The sequence below is a fragment of the Petaurus breviceps genome, unplaced genomic scaffold (assembly GCF_028583685.1).
Source record: "Petaurus breviceps papuanus isolate PSGF00001 unplaced genomic scaffold, PetGlider_PUasm1.0 78, whole genome shotgun sequence".
NCBI classification, from domain to species: Eukaryota; Metazoa; Chordata; class Mammalia; order Diprotodontia; family Petauridae; genus Petaurus; species Petaurus breviceps.
Genome location: NW_027186502.1, coordinates 7,582,067 through 7,595,033, shown reverse-complemented (window position 1 = coordinate 7,595,033; position 12,967 = coordinate 7,582,067). Strand labels below are relative to the sequence as shown.

Here is a 12,967-nt window from a genome sequence, read left to right as displayed (position 1 = left end):
TTGAGTTGTGTAGTTTTCCTTTTAGTGAAAGACTTGAAATGTAGCTGGGAAGGAAGATAGCAGGATAGGCTAGAAACCATCATCAGCACCTAGTGATCCCAAAACCACTGGTAGTGTGACTTCCATGGGGAAGGATTGCCTCCCTCTTTCATCCTCTGAAAAGAGAGAGAGGATTGAGATAGCCAGCCGCTACATAGCTGTTAATGCCGTTTCAGTAACTACCAGGACCAGGAACTTGCAAGGAGAGAGTTGGGAAAGCAAGAGGGTAGTCTATAGATGTTTCCTGTAAGCCACAGATTATAATAGTGAAACTCTCACCCAACTATCTTCTGTTTCATGCTGGCTTTCTCATTGAACATACTTCCCATTTCTTTTTTTTTTCTTTTAAACAGTCTGTTTATTTTCTAAATTGTAAAACCCTTCTAAAAATGAGAACAGGTTCTCCAAGATATTCTCTGCTTGTGTATGTAGCTTTACAGGGATTAAGAGGGGAGGTAATGTAGATCTTGGGGTTTGTGCAGAGGAGAGAGGAGGGACAGAGACAGAGAGATTCTCTTTTAAAAGCACTGGTGTGACCGGCTGGGACTGGACACAAAACAAAGAGATCTTTATTTAAGAGATATTATGCTAATCCAAATAATAATATCAAGTAATTGAACATCAAGTAATTCACAAGGCAATAGCCAACTTAGTGACTTGAGATGGAAAATAAAATAATTTCTTTTTGCTTAGTTCCACCCATTTTAAGAGGGGAAAAAAGAAACTGAATGATTTCTGCAGTTAACAGAAGGTCATTCTTCTCTTTTACTCTTCAAAGAATAGGGGGAGCAGGAAAAGATTTCAGACACATTGTACCTGAGAGGTAGTTCTATGTCACCAGTCCATTCTAGGATCTTTTGTTTCCACTGGCATTACTTGTATTGCTGCTCTCTAGTTTGCTGGGTGACACATTTCCTACTACAGGGTAGGAGAAGGATGTATTTCTCTAACATCGCAACCTTGTCCTGATTTTCTTAGCAATTCTCAAAATGGAAATTCTTCCTTTATATCTCTCCTAGAAGTCTTTTTCACGAACTCCAAATCACTAAACTAGGGAAAGATTCTATTTGGTTATTTTCCCAAGTCTCATGTGTCTGTGGCAAATGTTCATAGAACGGTGACCTGTGAGGTGAAGAATCATACTGGAAGTGGGGAAGCAGAGAAAGAGAACTTCAAGGATATTATTACCCCCTCCATGGGTGACCTGGGTTCACCTGAAGAAAGGAAAGTTGGGAACTATACTTTTAAGGAAGGGGGAGGAAGGGGCAGATGCTGCTACTTGGAGTGGAAAGATACCATTGAGAACTGTTTAGCCACCCAGAGTTTTACCATTATGTCATTTAAAATTAGATTTCATTCAGTTAATGTATTCTAAAATATAATATAAGTATGTTTTTCCTTTGGGTTATGCAAAATTGTGGAGATAAGAATCTTGATGGAAAATGTAGATAAGTACAAGCCAATTCGTGATAAATGTATGAAATACCATTTGCAAATGATTTTACATTTAAAAATCTAAAATGAACTTAGAGAAATCTGGGCCAAGGAGAGCGGGAGAGTCAAAAATTTCAGCTTATCCGAAACTTGTTATACTGCCTTGCAACAGTAGCATCAACCCCTTATGTATTGAGGGTAGCCTACCCTATAATATTGTATATTTAAAGTATCAGTCCAATAGGATGACAAGTCACCAATATTGAGTTATAATAAATAAAATTATAGAATATCTGGAATTGCCAGGAGATAACAACTCATAATTCATGTATCACTTTAGGCTTTCCCTATGAAGAAATCTGTGAGCTGGATACTACATACATCATTATCCTCATTTTAAAGATGAGGAAGCTGAAGTTTAATGACTTTCCCAGGGTCACACATTAAATATAGAAGTGGACTTCAAATTTAGATCTCTCTCTTGACCCCAAATCAAATGCCTTTTGGATTTCTGTTACACCATTCTGTGTTAATAACAGCCTAAAGCTTGGAACAGATGGCCTCTTTAGGGTCCTTTCAGTTCTAAATGAATTAAATATGAGTTAAATTTTTGTGATCACATGAAAAAGCCTTTTTTTTTTCTTTAAATCATCGATCCCTTTAGTAGTTTGGTAAAGTCTATGCACCCCTTTCTAGGAATAATGCTTTTAAATGCAACAGTTAATATACATAGAAATACAAAGGAAACCAATAATATTGAAATACAATTGCCAAAATATTTTTCTGAAAAAGTTTTGCAGACCCGAGATTAAGAACCCTTGCTTTAGTTAAACCGTTGACCTAAATAATAGAAGTCAGAAGTGAAACACAATTCATACACACACACACACACACACACACAGACACACTCCACACACACATATACATGTATACATACACATATATATTTCTCTTTTCGAGTTTTATTTACATGTATATAAGAAATACATTTTATGGAACATAGTTATATTCCAGTTCTGGTCTGCTTTCTATCAGTTGTACAGAAATTAGTGAGAGATGATAAGACAAAGAATAATTAATAAATAATTCTCATATAAATTCTGCTATCTGGAAATTCTAACATAAGAAACAGTGAATTTTTTTTTTTTAATTTGAAAGAAAGCATTTGTCTGATTTTACTGTCTTTAAGGTCTATAATACATAAACACACACATATACATGCTTTTACATATACATTTACACATGTATACATACACATATGTGAATAGCAGTTTTCAAGTTAGTTGAGGTTCTCAAAATGTTAGCCTATTTTTAACAAAAATATCTGTTAAAAGTTCCAAAGCACAATGAAAGGTTCAATTAATACTTATATTATCTGATCCTATGGAATTCTATTATGGTGAAATCATTTAGACTAGCTCTATGAAGATGCATATATAATTGACAAAAGGGGAAAAATGGGAACCCTATTTTGTATTATTTTGATAGCTACCCCATTTAAAAGTAGCTTTAGATTGGACTAAATTTTCTTTAATGAAAGGTAGTGCTGAATTATGTTGGATCTTAGCACCAGAAAACATGGGTTTGAATACTGCCTCAGATACTTCCCAGTTATATGACCCTGTGAAAGTGATTCACTCTCTCTGAACCTAAGATACTTCATCTATAAAATGGTTAAAATAATGGCATCTACCTTACAAGATTATTGAGGCTCCAAGGAGATACTGTATGTAAAGCACAATGAAAATTTTAAAGTGCTATCTAAACCTGAGCTCCTTGTATTACTGAATATATATGTATTTTTGTGTTGGAAATGAATTCTGATGAAAATTTTATACTCCAAAATTATTCTTATACTTAAATTCCATTTGTGCAGCTCATAAGTGGTTTCCAGTTGCCTCCTAGTTATAGGAATGACCCACTAGTGCTGATAGAAATATATGGCATTCCAGATGACCAAACAAAACAACAGACTCGTGTAGTTAGAAAAAACGGTAAGTTTTAAAGTCATTTTTGCTCAATTTTAAAAATGAAATCTTTTGTTTACAACAATATTTATGAATTTTCATGATTTATATTTTTGTGTTAGATTCAAGATTATCAAAATGTCATATGGCAATTATTAATGAGCAAATTTTAAGTTTGATGTAAACTTTTAAGAATTCTCATACAATTTTGACTTACCATTGTTTAATATATTACTAAATTGACAGTATTTATTTACCAGCTGCAGAAAACTCCATTCTCAAGCCCCAAATAGGTAACCATAAAAAAATATTGAATGCTATGGAAGAACATAATGTCTTTAAACTTCCTCAGTTTTTCTAGGTTAAGGATCTATGGGTTTCAAGTCAGATTCAGTGGGTTTGGGAGACAAGTTTCTATTCTAAACAACTCTCGAATGTCTAAATTAAGACATTTATAGGCTGGAGAATCCAAGACAATTTGGAGGCCACAAAGGAGTTTAAGATAACTTCATTATGTAGGAGAGGAATTATGAGGAATCTTTGTATGATCCTCAATCCCAAACCTTTTCTAAAACGAATGCACCATGCTCCAAAATGGATTTTAAAATGATCTATCTTCCATCGATTCTTTGGGTGATGATTTTCGAGAACCCAGTTGAAGTATCTTAATGTATGTCCTATAGCCAAACATGGAAACAGTATGTCATGAAAGGGCAAGAAAGTGGTCTGGGGCTGGTCCCCACTTCCTCCTTTCCTCAGAGTCTACCTTAGTGCTTGACCTTAGGAAAGGTAGAATAAGCTTGGGAAGTATTGCTCTCAGTACTTTTGGTGGCAGCTGGAGAGAGAGGAACTGGTTACATCTGAGTTGGAAGAGATCTAAGAAATTATCTTGATCAATAATCCAAATCATGAAACCTCTATAATGTCTGTTATGAATTTTCATCCAGCCTCCAATTAAAGTTTTCAAGTGCAAAGGAATCATACTTCTTGATAAAGGTCATCATACTTTTAGATGCTTATAATTGTTAAGATGCCATGTTGAGCTGAATTCTTTCCCCTTGTATAGTCTACCCATTGATCTTAATTCAAGGGCCACATATAGAGAATCAAATATCTCTTTCATGCGACAATCATTTAAATAATTTCAAAATAGCTACAGTCTTCCTGCAAGTCTTCTCTTTTTCAGTGTTCTCTTCTTCAGAACTTCTTCCAGTTCCTTTAATAATTTTAAAAAATATAGCACGGTGTCAAGTTTCCTCACTGAGTATCCTCCCTGTGGCAAACTCCTAAACCCATAAATATCTCTTCTAAAACATGATGCCCAGAAATTAACACAATAATACAGATGTGGTATAACTAGGAGAGCTTATAGGTGATCTCTCTCTCGCTCATATATCCATATCATATTTGATCTCATCAATTCAGGGATTCCCTTTAGTGATATAGATCACAGCCCATCTATGCCTGCCCATAATTTCCAATTCTTATCCAATTCCTTCCAATGCTTTACCACAAGGGTTCCATAAAACATTCTGGAGGCCTTCCTTGCTTTCTTCAAATAACAAGGAAGATGCCAGAGGAGCACACTAGCTGTCATGCAGTACTTGGATGATATTGTACACTACTCTTCTTCTTTAGAGGTCTTCATTGGTTTTGTGTGATAGCCTGCTCATAAACATTATGAGTCTTTCCATTGCTCTTTATAGGATGAGTTCTCTCTCTCTCTCTCTCTCTCTCTCTCTCTCTCTCTCTCTCTGTATATATATATATGTATATATACATGAGTTCTATATACATATATAAGTCCTATTATGTATAGTTCTTTAGAGGTATTGATATTAATGGCAAAATTAGTAAAATGCTGGTATTGAAAATACAAACCTAGGCTGTTATGGGGACCTTGGTGCCAGCAAAAGTGCTATACAGTTTCCTGAAAGCAAGGCAATCAGTTTTCCTCCTTTTTCAATTCTGAATTCAGCTCACTGTCAGTTTCTCTTGTCTGTTCCAAAATAGACATACTGTTGGATTAAAGACTATAGGTGTCTATTCAGATACATGCTGAAATCTGGAAAATAAACATTTTCCATTTATATGGTCTTTCCTCTTTGGATGGACAGGCCAAACTCTTTTGAACAATCATCCTGGACACTCTTTAGTATCATAGGGCTTAATGCAATCAATACATGTCATCCATAAACAGATGAATCTGGAGTACCTCATTACCGACAGAGAATTCCTCCTTACCCTAGACTCTGTTGGATTTCCTCCATCATTCTGGTGAATATTTTTTGTTGATCATATATTTCCATGTTTTATGTCTCTTATGGTTTTTACTATCAAAGAGACATGACTTGGAAGGAATCTTGAATGCCATTGATTCATGGATGGGAGACACCTTTTTGTAAAAGAGCCTATAAGGCAGTGCACTGTCTTGATATTTCTATCTCTATTTTTATAGAGTAAGCAATTTACTAGCAGGAATTTGTTTGGAACTGCATTCTCTCCTCTACTGGCAGATGATTGAATGTTTGGATTATGAGCTGATCTGAATTAGTTCCTTATATACTTTGAAAATTAGACCTTTATCAGAGTAAATTTGTTGCAAACATGTTTCCCAATTATCTGCTTCCCTTCTAATTTTAACTGCATTTGTTTCCATTACAAGCAAATATTTACAAACAATAGATATCATCTTTACCATTTCACAACTGACTGAAAATATTGAGAATATTATATCCACCTACATATATGCATGCATATACAGATATTCACATATATACTTGCATTTATATATGTTTATGTATCACATACATATATAAACTGTATAATACATGCATCACAGTGTAGTATGTAATAATACATGTTTATCATAGGCATATAATCCATACATGTATATATAATTAATATATTATACACATATAATAATTATATATAACACACATATATAGAAATATACATTAATGTATATCTGTTTGTTCATATATCTATGTATGTGGATGGATCTTACATTGTCTATGTTTTTGGTCAATTGTGAGATAGTAGAGATGAGACCCATCACTTGTAAAAGCTTGCTTCTAAACAAAACAAATGTAGCTAAAATTAGAAGGGAAGCAGGTAACTGGGAAGCATATTTGCAACCATTTACTCTGATAAAGGTCTAAGTTCTAAAGATATAAGGAACTAATTCATATTAGCTGAAAATCTGGGCATTCAATCATCTGTCAGCATAAGAGAAAGTACAGTTCCAACCAACCCCCTGAGAGTAAATTCCTTCCTTCCCCTGTCCTTGACCAGTAGAGAACCTTGTGAACTTTGGAACGTTGGAGGATTTAGAATTCTCATTAGTATCCTAGCAGCATCCATAGGACTGCAATAACTCTCTGCAGTGTGTCTGCATTAGGATTCAAGTACAAATTAGACACACAGGGAAAAGCAACTTCAGGACTACAGAAGGATCTCAGCAAAAAAGCACACTATGATGTGCCTTAATGAAGGCCTTATAAAGTTGGGGAGGAATTCTAGCAAAAGGAATTCTGGGAGTTGTATTACCCTGCTTTGTTGTTATATTCTCTAGATTTGATTACTTTTCATTTGAATCTTTATTAAGCAGCAGAACTAAGGATCAGGGTGTATGTGTGTGTATGTGTATGTGTGTGTGTATGTGTGTGTGTTTAATGTTAAGAGTTAAGTAAAATCATATTTGTAATTTTGGATGTCTTCGTCACAGAGTAGATAAATTTGGCTTTAAAAAACAGTGAAGGTGGCCCCTTGCATGGAAAGATTTTCTATTCATTAGAGAGTAATGCTTGGATATATAACTGGAGCTATCTGATACTTTAATTAGATCTCTGATTTTGTTAATATAAATATTCTCTCCAGTGGTCCAGGTCCCAACAGACCCATTTCCTCTTACCCTTTATGACTCCTATTCATATACATCTGTAAGATCCTTCACAGAAAGATCTACCTAATGTTTTAGGATGTCCTCCCATTGCATGGGTAGCAAAAAGTCATGTTAGTTATGCTACTTTTCCAGTCATGAAACTCCTTGATATTACCTTTTGTATTGCTTCTTATAAATGATTTCTCATTGGTTCAACTTATTTGCATATGGATAGCAGCTACATGATGCAGTAGATAGATAGAGTTCTGTACCTAGAGTCAGGAAGACAATTTCAAATTCATCCTCAGGTACTTACTAGCTGTATGACCTTGAGAAAGTCACTGTTTGCCTCAGTTTCCTTAGCTATAAAATGAGGATAGAAATACCTACCTCTTAAGGTTGTTGTGAGAATCAGATATTTGTAAAGTACATAGCACAGTATCTAGCACATAGTAGATGCTATATAAATGCTAGCTATATCATAATGATCATAAATAACAGTAATATGTCCTCCTGTATCATGCATCTTTTGATTGCTCAGTGATATGAAATATTGATTTTTTTGAAGTTGTGTCATTCCATGATTCATAGCCATTCATACCTATCATCACCAGAAGACCTTTGATGTTAACAAGACAGATTTTTGTTTTGAGGGACTTAGAGGGTTATTAAAAATATTGTGCAGTTTCCCAATTATAGAGCTGTACCAATCATCATCTTTGGATATAGACTTAAGGTGACTAGAATAATCACTGGGTCAAGGGTTTGGTGAGAAGGATAAGTCCACCACTAACCAGTTATATGATATTGGGTAAGTCATTTAAACATCTTCATTCCTCAGTTTTTCCAATGAAAAATGATTAAAATGATTCAAAGGAGATAATTCAAATATACAAAATGACAGGTGACTTTCAGAACATGTGACCAACAAGATGGAGGACAAGACATTTTCTCTGACCCTCACCTCTCAAACACCTCTAAAGTAGAAATAATGCACCAAAGATAAAGCAACTTCAGCTTTCTCCAAGGTCTTGGGCAGCAGGGAACCAAAGGAAGGTAAAAACCTCCATGAACTAATGCCTAACTTGTGCTCACTCAGTATCTCCTCTAATCCCTTGGTCTTACAAAAAAAAAGCACAACCTCACAGCCCAGTACACCTTCCCATTTTGTAGTGTTATGGAGATCCAAGCTCCAAATTGCAAAAATTTGATGAGGTCTTAATAGCCAGTGTTGGGTACTGCAAAAATGATCTCTGCAGGAGAGTGGAGGAATAGTCGAAAAAGGCTGAGCATTTGTAGGCAACTAGGTGGTATAGTAGATAGAGTACAAGGCTTGGAATCAGGAAGATCTTTAAAAAAATATTTTTATTTATTTCATCAAATGGTTCTGAATTACATTTAACATTTTTTAACATTCATTTAAAAAATGAGTTCTAAATTCTCTCCCTTTCTCTTCCCCCTCCTCTACCCAGTGAGAAGGCAAGCAATATGATATTAAATATAAATGTGAAGTCATGTAAAGCATGTTTTCATATTAGGCATGGTTTTCAAATAATTAATTGATTTTTAGTTTTCAACATTTACTTCCATAAGATTTTGAGTTTTAAATCCCCCCCCATCCTCTCCCCTCCCCAACCAAGATGGCATATAATCTGTGTAGCAGCAAGCACCCCAGCATCCCCAGGGTGTCTGCCAACACAGGTTCTTAGATCTGCTTTGTTAAAGGAAAGCAACTCAAAATGGGTTAACAAGCTTACTTTAATCAGTCAGATATGTATCGTTTACCTAGTTCAGGGGAAAAAGGTCAGCACCCTGAACTTCAAAGTATACAGACAGAATTATCAAGACAGAGAAACAGATCAAGTAGACAGATTTCCAAACTGTCCAACCATTACATCCATACCAAAAACATCTGGGTTTCAAAGCCGGGGGGCTCTGGACAACGGCTTTCCAGAGTTTCATCTGATCAAATCATAGAACACTTCTCAAAGTGAGCCCCAAAACAAAGCTACACATCAGGGCTTATATAGCCTTCTCCTGGCTCAGAGAATGTAACAACCTTATTGACTCACTGGCCAATCAAGAAGTATCTACTGAAAAACAAGCCTCCCACCTCAGGCTCCAGGTGCACTTTAGCCTAAGGGCAGGGAAGATCTTAAAAATTTACATTCCCATTACAATCTGATATATGCTCTACTTATACTTTCATATTAAACATATTTCCATATTAGTCATGGTGTAAAGAAGAATTAGAACTAATGGGAGGAACCGTGAGAAAGAAGAAACAAACAAAACAACAGAAGAAAAGGGGAGCAAATAGTATGCTTCTATTTGCCTTCAGACTCCAGAGTTCTTTCTTTGGATGTGGATAGCATTTTCCATCTTGAGTCTTTTGAAGTTGTCTTTGATCCTTGCATTGTTGAGAAGAGCTAAGTCTATCAAAGTCAATCATTGCACAATGTGGTTGTTACTGTGTACAGTGTTCTCCTGGTTCTGCTCATCTCACCTGGCATCAGTTCACATAAGTCTTTCCAGGTTTTTCTGAAGTCCACCTGTTCATCATTTCTTGTAGCACAATAGTGTTTCATTATGTTCATATACTACAACTTGTTCAGCCATTCCCCAGTTGATGGACATCCACTCAATTTCCAATTCTTTGTCACTTCAAAAAGAGCTGCTATAAATATTTTTGCCCCTCCTGGATCACTGCTTGGTCACGGCAGAGGGGCTTATGTAGCTTGATGACCTATGCCATATAGTAAGTATTACTAAAGATGGACAAGCCATAGTGAAGATTTCTGACAAAAGGTGATTCAGTGGAGAAGAAGATATGAAATCACTCAAATATCTTTGCAAATAAAATCTCATAGACAGTATTAATATGATGAAAAATATGACATTATAAGATGAGTTCCTCAGGCCAGAAGGTGTCCAGTCCCTAACTGGGGAAGAGCACAAGACAACTACAAGTGGCTCTAGAAAGAGCGAAGTGGCTGGACCAAAGTCAAAGGAAGTAAGCTGTGTATGTCTGGTGATGAAAAGAAAGTCCAATGCTATAAAGATCAATATTGCATAGGAATGGGGAATGTGAGATCTATGAACAAGGTAAGCTAGACGTGGTCAAACAGAAGATGTAAGATGAAACATTTACATCTTTGGTGTCAATGAGCTCAAATGAATGAGAATGAATTTAATTTAGGATATAATAACATCTACTACTGAGGGCAGGAATTTCCTAGAAAAAATAGAGTAGCCTTCACAGTCAATAAAAAGGCATGGAAAGCAGTCCTGAGTATAATCTCAAAAATGACAGAATGATATGTTAGAATCCAAGGCAAACCATGCAACATCATAGGAATGCAAGTCTAACCACTCCAATCACCAATGCCAATTTTGTGAAGATCTATACAATCTTCTAGTGGATAGAGTGTCAACTCTGGAGTCAGGAAGATCTGAATTCAAGTCCAGTCTCAGACACTTACTAGTTGTATAAGTCTGGGAAAGTCACTTGAATCTATTTACTTCAATTTCCTCATCTGAAAAAGAGCCCAGAGAAGGAAATGGCAAACAATTCCAGCATCTTTGCCAAGAAATTTGGAGTTTTCAAATGGGGTCATGAAGAATTGGATATGCTAACCAACTAAAGAACAACAATATCACCAAAATAACACCAAAAAAGATGTCACATTTATCATAGAGGATTTGAATGATAAAATAGGAAATAAAAAGATAATTGTAATAATAGGCAAGTTTGGCCTTGTAGTTCAAAATGAATCAGGACAGAGACTAAGAGAGTTTTGTCAAGATAAATCATTAGTCACACCAAACACTCTTTTTAAACAACCCAAAAGGTGGTGCTATACATGGACAGCATCAGATGGTCAATATAAAAAATCAGATTAATTATATATTCGCAGTCAAAGTTGGAGAAGCTCAATACAGTCAGCTAAAACAAGACCAGGAATTATTTAGGGGCGGCTAGGTGGCACAGTGAATAGAGCACTGGCCCTGGAGTCAGGAGGACCTGAGTTCAAATCCAGCCTCAGACACAACACAAAAATTAGTCGTGTGACCTTGGGCAAGTCACTTAACCCCAATTGCCCTCCAAAAAGCAAAAAAAAAAGTATTGATTGGGCGTCCAGGTGGCTCAGTGAGTAAGAGCACCGGCCCCAGTGTTGGGATGACCTGGGGATCGAATCTGAGCTCAGATACTTAGCACCACACCCAGAAATAACTGGCCGTGTAACCTTGAGCAAGTTACTTAACCCAATTGCTTAAAAAAATGTGCACACCCTTTGACCCAAAAATACTATTTCTAGGACTGTATCCCAAAGAGATCATACAAATAGGAAAAGGACCCATATATATATAAATATTTATAGCAGCTCTTTTTGTTGTGGGAAAGAATTGGAAATCAAGGGGATGCCCATCAATTGGGGAATGACTAAACAAGTTGTGCTATATGAATATAATGGAATACTATTTTGCTATAAGAAATGAGGAGTAGAAGGACTTCATAACCTGGAGGGACTTATATAAACTGATGCTGAGTGAGGAGAGCAGACCCAGAAGAATATTGTACACAATTATAGACATATGACTAACTTTGATAGACTGAGCTCCTCTCAGCAATGCAAGGCTATAAGACAACTCCAAAAGACTCATGATGGAAGTGGCTATCCACTTCTAGAGAAAGAATTACAGTCTGAATGCAGATTGAAGCAAACTACTTTCTCTCCCTCTTTTTTGTTTTGTTTTGTTTCTTCTCATTGTTCATTCCATTGATTATAATCCTTCTTTACCACTTGACTAATGTTTAATGTGAAGGTATTTGTAGAACCTTTATTAGATTGCCCTTTAGACATAGTTCCAAATTTGTCTCCAGAATGGTTGGACCAGTTCACAATTCCACCAACAATCCATTTCTGTCCCTATTTTTCCACATCCTCTTCAGCATTTTGTCCTTTTCCCTTTCTGTCATGTTAGCCAATCTGATAGGTATGAGGTGGTATCTCAGAGTTTTTTTAAATTTGAATTTCTCTAATCACTAGTGATTTAGAGCATCCCTCCCAAGAATTAATTTATTTTTAGTTTTCAATATTCATTTCCACAAGATTTTGAATTCCAAATATTCTCCCCATCTCTCTCCTATCCCCCACCCCAAGATAGCATGCAAGCTGATTACCCCTTCCCCCAGTCTGCCCTCTCTTTTATCTTCCCCTATCTCCCCCCTAAACCCCTTACCCCCTTACCCCTTGCTTTCTTGTATGGCAAGATGGATTTCCATACCCCATTGCCTGTATATCTTATTCCTGGTTGCATGTAAAAACAATTTTTTTAAACATTTGTTTTTTAAAACTTTGAGTTCCAGATTCTCTCCCTTCTTCCCTACCCCCATTGATAAGACAAGCAATTCAATATAGGTTATACATGTGTAGTTATGCACAACATTTCCATAGTAGTCATACTGTGAAAGACTATATTTCCTTCCATCCTATCCTGTCTCCCCTTTATTCTATTTTCTTCTTTGATCCTGTCCCTTTTCAAAAGTGTTTGCTTCTGACTATCCCCTCCCCCAATCTGGCCTCCTTTTTATCATGCCCCCCTCTCATCCTCTTCTCCCCTACTTTCCTGTAGGGTAAGA

General features: G+C 36.1%; 1 protein-coding gene across 1 annotated transcript in view; it reads left to right on the top strand.

Moving 5' to 3' along the window:
• PLCZ1 (phospholipase C zeta 1) overlaps positions 1 to 12,967 on the top strand; it is an 80,048-nt gene that overhangs the window by 49,168 nt on the left and 17,913 nt on the right. The window contains exon 10 of the mRNA XM_069106049.1: positions 3,350 to 3,467. Coding sequence (XP_068962150.1) covers positions 3,350 to 3,467 — 118 coding nt within the window. The remainder of the gene's footprint in view (positions 1 to 3,349; positions 3,468 to 12,967) is intronic.